The 18205-nt window shown below is 43.4% G+C and overlaps 1 protein-coding gene across 3 annotated transcripts in view; it reads left to right on the top strand.

The window, feature by feature from the left end:
- Window positions 1-16631, top strand: part of CORO2A (coronin 2A) — a 209395-nt gene extending 192764 nt beyond the window's left edge. For all 3 annotated transcript variants that reach the window (XM_077475306.1, XM_077475305.1, XM_077475304.1), the window contains exons 11-12: window positions 11126-11397; window positions 12435-16631. In XM_077475306.1, the coding sequence (XP_077331432.1) occupies window positions 11126-11397; window positions 12435-12566 (404 nt within the window). In that variant the 3' untranslated portion in view covers window positions 12567-16631. The remainder of the gene's footprint in view (window positions 1-11125; window positions 11398-12434) is intronic.
- The last annotated feature ends 1574 nt before the right edge of the window (window positions 16632-18205 follow it).

Here is an 18205-nt window from a genome sequence, read left to right as displayed (position 1 = left end):
TATAATTCTGCTTGAGTTGTATATACATAATCTGTTTGTTTGCTTTGCTCGTATATCAAGCAAAAGTAAAAGGAGAAAAATGCTCTAGAGAGAGAATAAAGACCCCATTGTGAGCGTTTCTAAAGGTTAAATAACAGGTCTGATTGGGAAAACTGTAATCGAGGAATAATAGTAGTTTTTCCTATAGAAAACAGCCAGGGTTTTATCCTTATTCTTTCAATTTATCAAAGCAAACTATGAATCTGGTTGGTCTGGGCAACACCTGTATAAGAGACCAAAAAAATAAATGCAACCTAAAGAGTCTGCAAGCCTGGATGTCGGAGTAAAGTCCCAACAGTGTAGTAACAAACCTTTGTTTCTCATATCATGACCTTTTGTATAATGAAATCACTTGTGGTTTTACAGTTTAAAAGATAGGGAGGCAATCAGGAATGTGTTTCTTCTCCTGCTATTAAACGTCTATTTTTAATTTGGACATAGGACATTTTATTACCTCTCAACACTGGCCTCTTGGTGACCATTTTGGAACCAGTGTCATCATTTTTTTTTTAACCACTTCAATACAGGACATTTATACACCGTTCCTTCCAAGATCAATTTTCAGCTTTCGGCGCTCTCACACTTTGAATGCCAATTACTCAGTCATGCAACACTGTACCCAAACAAATTTTCTCAAATCGCCTTTCAGGACAACCCCGGAGAGAGTAGCTCCACCTTGCAATCAGGAAACACATGCCCACTTTAAAAACACCTCCTCCTCCTCCATGGCTTCAGTTATTGTGTTTCCTCCTTGGAGGAAGCATGTGCCTGAACCAGGGAGAGCTACACTCTCTGCAGGGGAGTAAGGCTTACCTTTTGTTGCAGGTTGTTTCTCTTTGACCCCCAGCAGCATCTCCACGGGGAGAGGACTCCTGGAGCTCCTGGTCCCGCCATCTCACGGGAGTAAGGACCCTCGGAGTGCCGGCGTCGGGTGCCCGGTGTCCGCTTGTTAGCGCAGGGAGGGCTCTGTTGCTGGCGGAGGCCGCTGCAGGTCAGCGGCATGGCTCCGTTTTCGGCGCCGGGTCCCGGGCGGCGACGGCGTCGTTCACGGTGACGCGCGGGCGCTCTGAGGGGGCGTGGCGCCGTGGTTCAGCGCCTGGAACGCAGGGGTCATGGGGCGGGTCAGGTGACCGTGTGCTTCCGCTTCCGGCCGGCCTTGATGACGCGGCGGCCGGGAAAATTTAAAATGAGAGCTGTTTGTAAAATAGCTGCCTCACTCAAACGATGGAAGAGTGCAAGCCAGCTATGGCGGAGACAGGCGCCCCCAGCACCGGTCCAGCCCAGGTACGTAAGGTGCACTGGCACCCTCTGCTTTACTGTGGGTATGTCTTTGTTTGTTCCCCCCTCTTGGGGGCCTGTCGCTGCAGGTCAGAGGTGGACTTCGCTCTGACCTTTTGCAGCCTAGTTCTGGGGTCTCACTAGTAGGTCTGTTTGGTGGGGGGTCTCTGCACTGGCTTGGTGTTAAGCAACTGGTTGTTGAGAGCTTTTAGTGAATTAAACCTGTATGTCGTTTCAGGAAAAATCACTAGGAAAAGCTAGACCAGGTCAGAGAAAATGTCCTTCCTGCAAAACCCCCCTCAGAGATTCATGGCAGAAGGCAATGTGCAGAAATTGTATCAGAGAATTGGTGGAAGAGGAAACATCTCAACAATATAAGGATTTGTTTTCTTTGGTTAAAGAGCTGACAAACTCTTTGAGTTCAGTCAAGTCCATCCTGATACAAAACCCTCCCGCACAGACCGAGCCTCAGAACTTACCGCCCAGCCCCAGGGCGTCGTCATCCAGACAGGTGGAAACTGAAGAGTCTGGAGACGAAGGGGGTAGTACTCTCATCTCCTTCAGGGATTCTGAGGAGGAGGAAGAGGAAGAAGATAGCAGGGGCTCCAAATTCAAGCTATCACTAGAGGAAGTAGATGATATTTTAAAAGCAATCTACACTACTCTAGAAATTCAGGAAGAAAGAGTACAACTGTCAGTTCATGACAAAATGTACCAGGGGTTGGACGAAACAAAACGGCGAGTTTTTCCTGTCCACAGGGTCCTCTCAGACTCAATGAGAAAGGAGTGGAAGGACCCAGAAAAAGCCCCTTTCTTCTCTAAAGCTCTCAAAAGAAGGTTTCCCTTCGAAGATAAGGACTCAGAGGTTTGGAATAAGAAACCCAGAGTCGATGCAGCTTTCTCGCAGGTATCCAGACGAACGGATCTAGCCTTTGAAGATATGGGGATCCTTAAAGACCCAATGGACAAAAAAGCTGACTCCATCCTTAAAAAAGCTTGGGATGCTGCGTCAGTCAGTCTAAAACCAGCAATGGCAGCTACGGTGGTGGCCAGGAATCTGGAATGTTGGGTAGAGAAGCTGAAGAGCCATATTGAGGCGGGGACACCCCGCAAGGATCTCTTAGAGTCCTTTCCACTGATCCTGAATGCAGTCAAATACATGGCGGATGCATCAGCAGAATCAGTTAAACTGGCCGCTAGGTCTTCGGCTCTTGTAAATTCAGCCAGGAGAGCAGTTTGGCTGAAAACATGGTCTGGGGACACTGCCTCTAAGGTCAAGCTGTGTGGTCTTCCCTTCTCGGGTGACTTGCTCTTTGGTCCTGATTTAGAGTCTGTGCTGGATAGAACAGCCGATAAAAAGAAGGCTTTTCCAGTTAAGAAAAAGCAGATGGCTAAAAAGAATTTTCGTGCTTTTCAGCAGTCCCATAAAAAAGACCAGGAGCACAAGAGCAGATGGGGTTCACAGAAGGGCAAAGGCAGGGGTGGAGTCCTCTTTAGATCTCCCCCAGAGCAGTCCCCTAAGAACAAGTGACAATATCTCCCCAGTGGGGGGGAGACTGTCAGCTTTTCGCGAACAATGGGACAGGCTGTCTCCAAATCTGTTCGTGAAGAGCGTTGTCGATCAGGGGTACAGGTTGGAGTTTTCAGAACCACCCCCGAGCAGGTTTTATGTGACAACATTGCCAAGGGATCAGGAGAAGGCCTCTGCAATGAAGCTGTTGTTACAGGAGCTGATACAGCAAGAGGTTCTGATTCAAGTCCCAGTAAGCCAGCAGGGCGGGGGTTTTTATTCACATATTTTTCTGGTGAAAAAACCCTCAGGGAAGTACCGTCTAATCCTGAATCTGAAATTCCTGAACAGGTTCATTCGGTACAAACATTTCAGGATGGATACAATTTTCTCCATCACAAAGCTGTTGACCCCAGAATGCTTCATGGCATCCCTGGACCTAAGGGATGCCTACCTTCATATACCAATTCATCAGGCATCGCAGCAGTTCCTGCGCCTGGCATTGAAGGTAGGGAGTTCGGTATGGCACCTCCAATTCAGGGCTCTGCCGTTCGGACTCTCGTCCTCTCCCAGGGTCTTTACGAAGATTATGGCAGAGGCTTTGGAACCCCTGAAATTGAAGGGGATTCCAGTTGTTCCTTATCTGGACGACCTTTTGTTTTTTGCAGACTCCAGGGAGCAGGTCCTAGTCAATCTCCAGAGGGCCCAGTCTCACCTCGAGGGCCTGGGATGGCTTCTAAACCTAGAGAAGTCAATCCTGACCCCCTCACAGGAAATGAAATTTCTGGGGTATACATTAAATTCGATTCTCCAGAAAGTTTTCCTGCCGTTGGAAAAACAGGAAAAGTTACAGCTAGCTGTACAGCGGATACAGAGCAACCAGACAGTCTCAGTCAGGATGGCTATGGCAGTTCTGGGCCTGCTTACGGCAGCAATCCCGGCTGTTCAGTGGGCCAGGTTCCATTCCAGACCCCTTCAGAGGGAGGTTCTGTCAAGCTGGTCCCATCAGGATCCTTTGGAAAAACAGCTAAAAATTTCGTCAAAGACGAAAAGGGCTCTTTGGTGGTGGAGAGACCAGGCAAACCTCTCAAGGGGCCTGGTGTGGACCTTTCCTGTGGACAAGCGCCTTACTACAGACGCAAGTGCCTGGGGCTGGGGAGCCCATCTGGATGGTCAGACATCTCAGGGGGTCTGGTCCAAACAGGAAGCTCAAAGATCATCCAACTAGAGGGAGTTGAAGGCGATCTTTCTGGGTTTAGTGGCATTTCAGCAGAGTTTGAGAGGCCACCATGTTCAGGTGTTGTCAGACAACACAACAGCGGTTACCTACATTATGAAGCAAGGGGGAACCAGAAGCAGGAGCTTGATGGAGCTGGCCAATCTGTTGTTAGCCTGGGCAGAACAGAACACAGCCTCACTATCGGCAGTGCATCTGAAGGGCTCTCAGAATTTGTTTGCGGACCTCCTAAGCAGGCGCAAATTGCTAGAGGCAGAATGGAGTCTGAATCAGGAAGTGTTCCTGATGATCTCCGAGGCCTGGGGGGTTCCTCAGGTAGACCTTTTTGCCAGCCAGCAGAACTCAAAGGTGGACAGATTCTTTTCTCTTCACCGAGGAGATGCAGCAATAGGGTTGGATGCATTCGCTCACCCCTGGCATTACCAGCTGTGCTATGCCTTTCCCCCCTTTCCTCTAATTCCACTAGTACTGAGGAAATTCAGGGAAGAAAGGACAGACTTAATACTAGTCACTCCTTTTTGGCCAAAAAGACCCTGGTTCGCGGGTCTTCGAAACCTAGCCTCGAAGCCCCCATGGAGGTTACCACTCAGAAAAGATCTGTTATCCCAGGGGACAGTAAGTCATCCAGAAGTGGAACTCCTGCAGCTAACCGCCTGGTTTCTGAGGAGGACCTGTTAAAGGCTAAAGGTCTCTCAGATAAAGTAGTAAAGACCCTGCTGTCCAGTAGGAAGGCAGTTACACAGGCAATTTACATGAAGGTCTGGAAAAAGTTCAACTCCTGGTGCAGTTCTAGAGAACTCAAGGTCAAGAGCACGGTGTCCGTCTTGGAGTTTCTCCATGAAGGAATGGAGAAGGGTCTCGCAGCCAGTACCCTGAAGACTCAGGTGGCTGCCTTATCAGTTTTCTTTGAAAAGACTTTATCTAAAGAAACTTTAATTTCTAGATTTTTTAGGGCTCTTGCTCGAAATAGACCAGTAGCCCTTAAAGACTTTCCCAGTTGGGATTTGTCTACAGTTTTACAGGGTCTCTCGGGAGCACCGTTTGAACCCTTACAAGAAGCTTCTTTACAGAAGGTGGTTTTAAAAACAATCTTTTTGGTGGCCATCACCTCGGCCAGGAGAGTCAGCGAGCTCCAAGCTCTAGCTATTACAGAACCCTTCCTTAGAATTTATCAGGACAGGGTGGTACTGAGGACGGATCCAGCATTCCTACCGAAAGTATCCTCAACTTTCCATCGATCACAGGAAATAGTGTTACCTACATTCTCTGCAAGCCCAGCAAATGCAGGAGAGGAAGTTTTTCACACATTGGATGTGAGAAGATGTCTTTTACAGTTTCTGAAAGTTACTAAAGAATTTAGAAAATCAAACGCCCTCTTTGTGATATTTTCTGGATCACGCAAGGGGGAGAAAGCTTCTAAAAGTACGCTGGGTAGGTGGCTTAAGTTGGCTATAACAGAAGCCTATAAAGCAAAAGGAGAAATACCTCCCTCAGGTATTGCTGCCCACTCTACTAAATCCACGGCAGTTTCCTGGGCTGAAAGGGCCGGTGCCACGCCTGAACAAATCTGCAAGGCTGCCACTTGGTCCAGTTATTCGACATTTCTCCGGCATTACCGGTTAGATCTACTGTCTGCAGCAGATCAGGCCTTCGGCAGGAAGGTACTGCAGGCAGTAGTCCCGCCCTAGGGTAAGTTTCTCGGTTATCCTCTCCGGGGTTGTCCTGAAAGGCGATTTGAGAAAGACTCAGTTAGACTTACCGGTGACGGTATTTCTAAGAGCCTTTCAGGACAACCGTTACTTCCCTCCCTAGGTTATGCTTAGTAAATGTATTAAGTTCTACCATGGTGTTGTGCTTTCTGTGCTTTGTTTTCCAGCGTCGGAAGGCCACAATAACTGAAGCCATGGAGGAGGAGGAGGTGTTTTTAAAGTGGGCATGTGTTTCCTGATTGCAAGGTGGAGCTACTCTCTCCGGGGTTGTCCTGAAAGGCTCTTAGAAATACCGTCACCGGTAAGTCTAACTGAGTCTTTTTATCATGACTTTCATACGCATAGAGCTTTCTTTTGGTGGTATTTGATCACCACTGTTTTTTTTTGGTTTTTTTTTGCGACATAAGTGAAAAAAAGAGTGAAAATATTGAAAAGCTATGGTGCAAATCATTGAAAATTGATCACACCTGATGCACTGACGGCCTCTCATTTCTTATCATCTAATTTCTTGAGGCCCTGAAATGTCAGGAAAGTACAAATGCCACCCAAATGACCCCTTTTTGAAAAGTAGACCATCAAAGGTATTTAGTATGAGGCATGGTGAGTTTTTTGAAGTTGTAATTTTTTCCCCCAGTTCTTGAGAAAACGAAGATTTTTTTTTTTTTCACAAAATTGTCATAATAAGTTATTTCTTACACACAGCATATGCATACTTCCAATTACCCCCCAAAATACATTCTGCTACTCCTCCCGTGACAGGTACTCAGATGGGCTGTAACAGGTACTCGGGTACTCAGGCTGTGTCAGGTATTTTGCTAGGTGGTGACAGGTACTCTGATGGGTGATGACAGGTCCTCTTTATTGGGGGGGGGCAGTCAGTGTGGTTGGTGTGTACTGTAAGCGGTAACGAGATGTTACTGCAATCTCCTCACACACGATCAGTGTGTGAGGAGGAGAACCCGGTAACATCTGGTTACCACGGCTTGTTGATATTCTATGACCGCTGTGATTGGACACAGCCGGTCACGTGGTAAGGAGCCAATTTCTTTATTGCGATTGGGGTTGGGCTGTGTCAGGGTGACAAGTCTCGTCCCCGATCGCCACTCTGTGCGTGCCCTAGGGGCGTGCATGAGTGCCGTGCACGTCGGCAATACATGTGACCGGCTGTCATTGGACACAGCCAGTCACGTGGTAAAGAGAAATTTTTTATTGGCTCTTTACACGGATCTGGGGTGGGCTGTGTCCGAGGGACACATCTCATCTCTGCGCAGCGACGAGAAACCGAGATGGGAGATCCCATCTGCGGACGTCATATGACTATAGCCCGGTAATGAAGTGATTCATTTTCTAAAATTAACTATCTTTTCATGTAATCCATGCTTATAAAAAGGAAAAGAGCTATATAAGTTTGCTAGGCTTAGCAACCAGTTCACTGAAATCTTATTGATTGCCATGAGTTACAGTTTTTGTACTTGTTAAAGTGGAATTTTATCAGAAAATTAAGTCCTGATAAGTCACTTCAGGCTTACCTTTTGCAAGTAAACATTAAAAATGGGTGCCTATACTGTTTAAAATCCAGTAATGCACTGCCTCATCCTGCTCTGCACATGCTCAGTTGCTCTGTATTCTTGGCACTGTGCCTAACATCAGAGCCATTAGAGGCTGATCTGCTGAAAGCTTTAAGATTTACTGTTGCTGTAGAGAGATGGAAGCAACAGGAATGACAGACTTTGCAGAGGGAACACAGAACTGTCCAAAATTCCAGTACAGAGGTGTAAGAAACGTATTGATTATAGGAAGCGATTGATTTGAGTTATTTTTCCAAGGGGTATGCTACCAAATATTAAATTGAGGATGCCAATAATTTTGTCCAGTTCATTTTTGGAGTTCTGTGTGGAATATGTCAGATTTGGCTTTTTGTGTCATACCAATACAAACAAAGGAAATAAACATGACAATGCCTAAACATATGCAACGGAACATTTTTTGGGCAAAGGGGTGCATTATCTGACAGAAACCTTTATTATGTTGCAGCTTACCAATTCTTATGCTGCATACACACGATCAGACTATCAGCCAGACTTTGCAGGGGAGGTCTGCTGGACTCTCCAAATGAACGGACTTGCCCACACACGGAGTAAAGTCCGTTCATTTTGAACGTGATTCCAGGTAGACGGGATGGGCAAAGGAAGTCAATGTCGCCGCCTCCATCTGCAAGATTGACACCTCGCAAGCCCCGTCACCTGGTATGGATTTTAAGGGGAACCCCTATGCTGAAAAAAAGGCGTGGGGGTCCCCCCAAAGTCCATACCAGACCCGTATCTGAGCACGCAGCCCGGCTGGTCAGGAAAGGGGGTGGGGACGACCGAGCGCCCTGCGGCCCCCCCACCCCAAAGCACCTTGTCCCCATGTTGATGAGGACAAGGGCCTCTTCCCAACAACCCTGGCCTTTGGTTGTCGGGGTCTGCGGGTGGGGGGCTTATCAGAATCCGGGAGCCCCCTTTTAATAAGAGGGCCCTCAGATTCCGGCCCCCCACCCTATGTGAATAAATATGGGGTATCGTACCCCTACCCATTCACCTGGGGGAAAAAGTGTCAATAAAAAAAACACAACACAGGTTTTTAAAGTAGTTAGATGGCTCCGGGGGTCTTCTTCCGACTTCGGGGGTCTTCTCGCTGGGCTCCTTCGCTATCTTCTGCTTTTTTACCGCTCTTTTACTAGCGGAGGAGCCCGACTTTCTTGTTCATCGTCGTTGCCGACTGGGAGGTCTTCTTCCGACTAAGGGGATCTTCTTTTGACTTCTCCCGCTCTTCGGTTCTTCTGCCGGGGTTCTCCGCTATCTTCTTCTAGCTCTTTTACTAGCATTGGCCCGGTCTTCTCATTCGTCTCTGTCGCCGCCGCCTTCTTCTTCTGATGTTGACGCTCTCTCCAGCCGTAATGCCACGTTGCGCTGCGACTTATATAGGCATAAGGGTCAGGGTCACCATGTGACATCACCCGTGACCCCGCCCCTTATGCCTATATAAGTCGCCACGCAACGCGTGCCTGGCATTACGGCCAGAGAGAGCGTTTTGTCAACATCGGAAGAAGAGAAGAAGGAAGAAGGCTGCGGCGACAGCGACGAACAAGAAGATCGGGCCAATGCTAGTAAAAGAGCTGGAAGAAGATAGCGGAGGACCCCGGCAAAAGAACCGAAAAGTCGAGAGAAAGACCCCCCCCCCCCCCGTTGGCGATGATGATGAATGAGAAAGCCAGGCTCCTCCTCTAGTAAAAGAGCAGAAGATAGCAGAGGAGCCCAGCGAGAAGGCCCCTGAAGTCGGAAGAAGACCCCTGGAGCTGTCTAATAAACTACTTTAAAAACCTATGTTGTGTTTTTTTAAACTTTTTTCCCCCAGGTGAATGGGTAGGGGTACGATGTACCCCATACTCGTTCATGTAGGATGGGGGCCCGGGATCTTCGCGTAGGATGGGTGGCTGGGATCTTCACGTAGGATGGGGGGCCGGGATCTGGGGGCCTCCTTAACCCCGACAGACCTTGACAACCAAAGGCCAGGGTTATCGGGATGAGGCCCTTGTTCCCCCCCATGTTGAGGGCACACGGCCTGGTACGGTTCAAAAGGGGGGTGCTCGCTTGTCCCCACCCCCTTTCCTGACCGGCCAGGCTGTGTGCTCTGATAAGGGTCTGGTATGGACTTTGGGGGGCCCCCACGTCGTTTTTTCAGCGTAGGGGTTCCCCTTAAAATCCATACCAGGTGACGGGGCTTGCGAGGTGTTAATCTCTCTGATGGAGGCAGCGACATTGACTTCCTTCGCTCGTCCCCTCTACCTGGAGTCACGTTCAAAATGAACAGACTTTACTCTGTGTGTGGGCAAGTCCATTCATTTGAAAAGTCCTGCGGACTAGCACACAGACGGGCAGATTGTCCGCCGGACTGCCGAGTCCAGCGGACAATTTTGAGTCGAGACTTCTAAATCTGGACTTTTGGGAAGAAAAAGTCCGCCGGAGCCCACACATGGGCGAATTGTCCACCGGATAGTCCGATTCTGTGTACGCATTAGATGTGATGGCTACATTAGCTTTCTTTTTTAGGCTTTCATTCCTACAGTTTAACCTGGTGATTTAGCCAGTAAGTCTATTGCTTTTAACCGAATAAGCTCTCCTGCAAAATTGGTAGTTTAGAGTGTTGAGACAAACTCACAGCACTGCTTACAATGATCCGTTTTTATTTATTCATGTAAAACCTTTATCCAAAAAAAACAAAAACTGTTGGGTATAACTGCTTGTGTAGGTGTAGTGTGAGTTGGAGTTTGGCTTCCATTTGTTAGTGTATCTAAATCTGCTAAGCCATCTAAGGGTGGCCATACCTGGACTGACAATCGGCCCGTTCTCCAGGCACCATCAGAATTTCAGTCCATTTACGAACAAGGCGGTTGTACAGAAGCCAACCTGCCAATCGACTTCTGTACTATCAGCCTATTGGGATTTTCCCTGGACCCGGCTATAGTGGGCAGCACTGATCAGTGTATTCTGATGGCGGGGAAAACTGTCGTCAGAGCACAGTGGGAGTTTCCCCATTCATCTCAAATGTGTGGATGGGGGAATTTTTTTTATTTTTTTTTTCAACCCACTGCTTGAAGGAAAAAAAGACTAATGTATAGCCAACTTAAACACTCCCCTCCCTTGAAACTGACAGTGCTGCTGTCCAAAGGTGCCTGTGTTCTGCTTCATCTAGAGTGGGGGCACTCTTCATACAGAAGGTGTGTTACTGGCCAGATCACCAGGTGAAAACAAAAGTATAAAAAAAAAAAAAAACCTGATGTAGCCACCACGTCAAACGATTGATAAGCTGTAATATATTACATTGTTGGGTTTATTACGACGTTCAGCAATGTGAAGCTCTTGTCAACCTTCCTCTCTAGCTAAGCCAAGACATACAATCAAGGCTGGAATTGTACATTGTTGTGTGTATATTTAATTAGAGAAAGTGATATATAGTTTGAGACCAAGGAGAAAAATTTCCAATAAGGAAGTGACTGCTGTGGACTTCAACAAGATGGCGGCCTCCAGCAAAAAGAAACTGGAGCAATTCTGGAGGCAATTTACAGAACACACTAATTTATGTAGCATAATTATTCATGTGAAATGTAGTTTTTTGTTAGAACATTAATTGTTCTCAAACTATTATGGGTAAAGTTCAACTTTAAGAAACAATATTTTATAAGCCACTCAATAACTTATTAGGCACACAGAGCTTTTACTTGACTTATTGTGCTGACTGCTAGTTACATCTAAAACAGAGAAGCCTTTTTCGTAAATTGAATTCAGTTCAATGCTGTCATTTTTCATTTAGGTCCTATTCTGATGTCCTTAAAACCTGGCGTGAAAATGTCTCAGACAGATGTACCCAGCGAGGAGCCCAGATTGCCTGCTAAAGAGCCAAAGAAAACATACGAAGAAAAGGCTCCCACAAAGACACTCTGGGAAATAGAATACAAGACAGAGATTATCAGGGAAGACAGAGCAAAGAAGAGGGGCACAGAACGAAAACTAGAATCTAGGAACTCCTTCATCTCCAATGGGTTGGACATGTTTGAATGTCCCCCACCTAGGACAGAAAATGAGGTATGGCTTATTTCAAATGTATGGCTGTAGATTGTATGGGACTTGCTTAGAGAATGTAATATATGGTTTGTTTGTGTAATTTCTATTTAAATGCTGAGATATCTCCTAACACAAATATAAGATGGTAGCAAATATCCAGACTGCATTGTTTTAGGGTAATATGTATTATACCTGAAGTGTGTATAATAAAGTGTTTTAGTGCACCTACCCCTATTAGACCCCCACCATCATGACTGCCAAGCATCACCCTGGGCATTTTTCTTTCAGCATCATGGTCAATTTGGGGTCCTCCTTGGCATTGCTTTTTTTCATCTGTCACTGGCTGGAAGATATGACTCTCCTGTTCTTCCAACGCTGGCATTTTCACAGTAACTCTGAGGCGAATAGCTGTGGATTTTCACCATATTGTAATATTGCTTTCATTTGGTGCAGTTACATTTTATCAGAAGGAAATACTCTGGCATCTTCAGTTAAGCTAACCATAGATGGTTCGAATATCAGCCGGTTCAGCAGGAACCGGCCGAGATTCAAAACCATGTATGGGCAGGTTGAATGTACCCAAGTTTTGTACCCAAGATTGATCAACTTTGGTACAACCAGCCTGCTGGATTTTACATGTGATTATTGCTAGGGGCTGTTATAGCCACTAGCAGTAATCACTGTGTTCTCCCTCCCAGCAGGGACAGCTTCCCCTGCTAGGAGAAGACTATGTCTCCATGGGAGAGATTCCCCTGTCAACGCTGTCTGCCTGTGTTGATGGGGGGAATCAAGCGATTTTTGCACCATCTATGGCTGGCCTTACTGCACTCAGGCCAGACTTTCTTTTAATTTGCCCCTTTGTCCTGAAACTGCATGCTGCAGAGCCCCCTGACCCATGCCCATTTTTCCTTGATACAGATGTGCCTATTAATAGTCTAGCCTTGTGCACTCTGTGTATAAAAATTTTTAAGATGGAAGCCTTGTTGTATCTCATGTTTTATTCAGTACCGATAATGTGCCCCATCTTCTTAACAGTGTTGTTTTCTTTTACTGTGCAGTTATTGCAAATGTTCTACAAACAGCAGGACGAAATCCGTAGATTACGTGAACAAGTGAGCCAAAGAGATATTCAGATTCGACAGCTCGAATTGGAAATCAAAAACGTCCGCAACAGCGCAGCCCCCTACTGACTCTACTCCACTCACAGGCAATAGAATGTAACTTTTCAAAAATGCCAGAAAACCATTACTTTTTATTTTTATGTGCAAAGGAAAGAAAAATCATTAACAAACTTAGTAATGCTACATGTACACAGAATATTTATCATTATTTGTTACTAGTATTTTTATTATAATATTGTTAATTTCAATCCTTGTCAATTCTAGTGGACTGCTTAGCCCATTAAAAAAAAAAAAATAGGTGGGAAATAAAATGTGAGCGCACAGGTGAATGCCAAGCCTGCCTTTGACAATCCAGTAGAGAAAACTGAGTAATCGTATAGTGATAGCTTGCTAAGGCTGAAAACTGCTAGGTATTGACAAAAACTCTTCATTTGCCTTCTGTGGTTCAAAAATGGTAATTGGAAATCTATTCTTCTGATTTTACAGTAAGAACAAGGAGGTTGAAGCTTTTGGTAAAAGGCTTGCTGCATCATACCAAACAGTACTTTTCTTCTTTTTTTTTCCTTTTTTTTTTCTCTGAGTCACCGATATATATTTGTGTAAAATATGATTTTATTTATCGAAAAAATTGCACTGTACACAGAGAGTAATTTGCTAGAGTGCAAGGACACCTTCACACCTTAGCAGTTTGTTGCTGTGTGTTACCAAACATGCGCTAACATGGATTCTGATGTATGCTTATGTGCATTTCAGTAAGGCAGCTAATTAGATTTGAATGCACTGCCAACACACTACAATGCAACAAAAATCGTACCTGACCCTTAGTGCAGTGCACAGCAAGTCAGTTGTGGTGTGTTTCAGTGCAGGTGCATTGCTTTCTCCTGTAATGGTGCATTACACTGTCAATCAAAATGAATTGTTACCATGCTTTTCTTAAAACATCAATGGCTACTGGAGTGAAAATAGAACTGGTAAAGTGGAGTGAATACCAATCAGTGTTCACATGTTTAGATTGAAATTAACCAGGTTAACTTCACATTTTTTTTCAGACTTTAAAGCAGTAGTAACCTGTTTTTTCTGTTTCAATAATGTTTATTTGGTTTTAACGAGGAGTTAATATGCAGCAGTTCTGCCCATGCAGGGGCTAGCTTTGACATTGGTAACAAAGGTTTGCTTGCATGATGGCAAAAGAGAGGCAGTATAAGAAAACCAAGAACTGATGTGATGGCAGTAAATCAGCTTAGCCAATAAGCTATAAAGGCCAGAGGGCCCTGGAGAGGTTCCACACAACAATGGGGGTCCACCGGTCCTGCCAATACTCCATACAGTGGTGCAATATACAGCCTTTACAAGTCCAGAAGAGAAAGAGAACTGAGCAGAAACATAAGGGAATTTAGGCAAGAAGGTGAGATTGTAAACTGTTTTCAACTTGTACCTATATGTAAACTTATAATAAGTCTTACCTGTAGATACTGAATATCTACTAAATATGCTCTATTTAGTAGATATTTACATCAGCTACCACTGATGACACCACTTTCACAAAAACAGTATGCTCTGCATTAAGGCCACACTGAGTGGCCGGAGAGTGTGCACCCAAAAGGAAGATTGAGCGAAGAAGGAACTACCTTAGGTTGGTGACAGCTCAGTGCCAGAGGGTGCCATTTAAAAGGTAACTCTCGAATGTGCTAGTATGCATTTAAAAAAAAGTTAGTGATACTAAAGTCTTGTTTGTTATTTTTAAACAACAAAAAAAAAAACATGTTATACTTACCTGCTTCGTGCAGTGGTTTTGCATAGAGCAGCCCTGTTCCCCCTCTTCTCAGGTTCCTTGCTAGCACTCCTGGCCCCTCTCTCCTGCCCCTATAGCAAACAGCTTGCTATGGGGGCACCCGAGCCAAGTCCATTCAGACACAGATCTGCAGCTTGGCCCTGCCCCCTTTCTCTCCTCACAGGCTCACTGAATTTGATAGCAGAGGGAGCAAATGGCGCCTGCTGCTTTCTCGGCCAATGAGGAAGGAGAGTCCCAGACAGCCAAGGCTCTCGTGCACATCGCTGGATCGAGATTGGGCTCAGATAATATCACTTTAAGAAATCAGACATTGTTTTATTTGACTTCCCCTTATTTAAAACTTTTCAAAAACAGGTCTTTAGTTAGAGACCTAATGATCCAAGGGTTTGAATTCTTCTTAAAGGATAATTTCACTTAAAAAAAATAATAATAAATGCACTTTTTATTACGGGTAAAAAAATGTGCTATGAATAAAAAAATATATATTTATCATTTTTTTTTTTTTTCAGCCTGTAAAGCATTCCACCAGCAGATCACTGGGGACATGCAGGTCTCCTGTATATCTGTGTGTCGTACATGCCATGTGGGCAGGCAGATACACTGACGGGAAGAATCAATGAACTACCACAGTGCTCCACAGCGATGTGGTCGTTCATTGAGAACTACAAACCAAACACTCACAAACGATGTCGGGGCTTGTAGTTTAGTCTCACACACAGCTGTGTGAATCACGCTTCCATGTGGGTGGAGCCCCACACGACCACGTTGATTTAAAAAATTCACAGCTGGTATGGAGAACTTCCTGCTGTCACAGGTAGGGGGCGGATCGGGCAGCAGCTACAACATTAGGAACATGTTAGAAAAATGGGTGGAACATGTGATATGTTCCCAAAAGTGAACTTATCCTTTAAATATTAGTGTAACTTCTAGAAAAAAGATAAAACTAGCCAGAATGAAAAGATATTTAATAATTTTCTGTTTTTGTATGCACGATTTGGAATAAACCATTATGTTCCATATATTTGGGGTCTGTTGCTGGATGTGATACATGTCAAAAAACATCCTGCTTCCATGGTCCTTAAAGCAGTAAACCATTTCTAAACCAGAAGATGTAGGCCGATTTGTAGATTATACCCTTCATGAAGGGTACTGCTGAAGCTAGCAAATGTATTAAAGGAAAGCAGCAACCAGCACACATAGCCTGATCCTAGACATAGCTAATCATATGGTGACCAATATACAGTGTATTTGTAAGCATCAACCTGCATACATATGCTTTGGACTATAAGTCTAACATACTACATCATCCTATTTTTTTCAAAGCAACAGTTACCTGCATGATGGCGATTGAAATGTATTCACTACTTTAGCCTCTAGAACGATTGAAGCAGTTGAAGAATATTTAGAAAACATATTACACTAAGATAATAATAGGCATGTACAGAAAGTGCTGTTAAACTGGACCTGTCACTTACATAACAAAGACCTCTATATCCGATTTTTTTTAGCACCCACTGAAATCACAAAGTTATAAAATAGAAGCATTGTAAATGTTTATTACAGCTAAGAATGTATTCTTGTGTGTGTGTGTGTGTGTGTGTGTGTGTTTGTTTTATTTTCGTAAAACACTATAAGAAAATTCATAGATTTTGTGGGTTACTATATTAAAGTTTGAAAATACAAAAAGGATGTTAAAAAAACATAGCCTGGATTTTTCGCCATGACAACATGGAAGCTGAAATATGTTTGAATATGGATTTTTTTATTTTATTTTTACAGAAAACAAAATATGGAATTTTTAAATAAAAATATTGTTGGTTTTTTTTGTTTTGTTTTTGCGTTTGGCTTGGAGGCAAAATAGACCAAGCAAGCCAATTTAGACTTCCATTGGCCTGGATAATATTTAAAGTAATAATAAATGGCTATGACAAAAATGGTACTTCATAATTGATGGCATTTATTTTAGTTGAATATTTTTTATAGATAATGTCAAAAATATGTATATCATTTTTTATTTCTTAAAGAAAAATAGTTCTTTTGCTTATATTTTTAATTGCCATTATAAACACAATTTGATCTATGCAAAATAATAGAAAAAAAGAAAAACAATATCTCTGTGTTATTTATTTTTATCTTCCTGTAATGAAATATGTAGTGTCAATAAATAATTTGTGATGGCAATCTAATCTTGCGCTTCCAAAAACAGCATGACCATATTAAAGGGTAACCCCACTTTCATCAGGGAAAAAATATCATTTAAAAAAAGAATAATATAGCATATACAATTGCGACACATATCATCTTGTAATTGAATTTTATTAAAAATTGCTTTTTCTTGTCAATCTGCAGCCGCTGTAGTTTTCTGTAAATGCTATGTAATATGGTACATGGAGGTGTTCTATACACAGAATGTGTACAGAAAACTAATTTCCTGCTTGTGTGATTGGCTCACTGATTTTCTCAGACGTCTGCACTAAAATACAAGTCAGATTTCAGGCATCCCCTGCAACAAAAATTTCATTTTTGAGAAGATACTCTCAATAGAAAAATCAAGTTTAGAGGGACGCAGGCCCCGCCACTTTCCTCATTAGAGCTCTACAGCTGCAGCAGCTGGTTAATAATTATGAAACCACTCCCTTTAGACTCACTAAGCACAGAGGAACAAACAGGGATTTTTTCAGAATAACAAAAGGTAGGAATCTGCAACAGTTTATTAAAATCCTTGCAATGTACATAGCTCACCCAAAGGGGGATGTTTGTTTTTCTCAACAAAAGTGGAGTTACGCTTTAACGAATACAAATCAAAAATTGGTATAACTTAACCACTTAACCTCCAGAAGATTTACCCCCCTTCGTGACCAGGCCATTTTTTTTTACGATACAGCACTGTGATACTTTGACAAGTGCACAGTCATTCAAAGCTGTACACAAATAAAATTAGTAATTTTTTTTCCCCATAAATGGCTTGCTTTTGATGGTATTTGATCATTACTGTGATTTTTTTTTTTTTTTTTTTTTTTTTTGTTTTGTTTTTTTTTGGTTTTTTACAAACGATATTTTTTACATTCTGCTATAAAATATATCCAATAAAAAAAAGAAAAATCTTTTTTTTTTTTTTTTTTTTTTTTTTTTATAAATTTAGGCCAATATGTATCCATTCTACATTTTTTTTGCATACTAGTAATGGCGGCAATCAACAACTTATAGCTGGACTGTGATATATGTGGCAGACAATGGGAGACTATCTGACACTTTTGACACTTTGCGGGAACCAGTGACACTAATACAGTGATCTGTGCTAAAAACTATACACTGTCACTGTACTAAGGACACTGGCCTTGGAAGGGGTTAAACATCTATAGCGATCACAGGCATTCACTGTGTGCCTAGCCAGTGTTTTACTGTACTATGTGTGCTGCTTTTACAAAAGGAAGAGATGGATTTTATTGCCTGTTTTGCAGGGACACAAAATCCATCCCTTTCCCCCTGTCAGAATGGAGATCTGCCTTGTTTACATAGGCAGATCTCCGTTCTGTGTGTTTTTCTAATGATCGGCCTCTGCTGTGATTAATCACACGCGCGTGCCACGTATATGCGGAAGTACAGAATCACCTATGTGTGTGTATGTGTGTGTGTGTATATATATATATATATATATATATATATATATATATATATATATATATATATATATATATATTACACTTCCTGAACAGGAGGGCCATGCTATACCAGTAAATCTGCTATAGGGCGGTCTATAGTAGATCTAAACACTAACTGAAGGACATTTCGTTTGCTATTATAAATAATAGTATTGGTAGGATGAAATGTAAATGAAAACTATGTTTCATCTCAGTACTGTTGATCTTCTGCAGCCTCTTTCAGTCACTCAGTTGGCTTCATATATTCACTGTGG

Source organism: Lithobates pipiens, unplaced genomic scaffold (genome assembly GCF_037356315.1).
Source record: "Lithobates pipiens isolate NorthernLeopardFrog02 unplaced genomic scaffold, aLitPip1_a1.2 Scaffold_13, whole genome shotgun sequence".
NCBI lineage: Eukaryota > Metazoa > Chordata > Amphibia > Anura > Ranidae > Lithobates > Lithobates pipiens.
The sequence above is the reverse complement of the archived record's forward strand: the minus strand, read 5'-3'. Positions and strand labels throughout refer to the sequence as shown.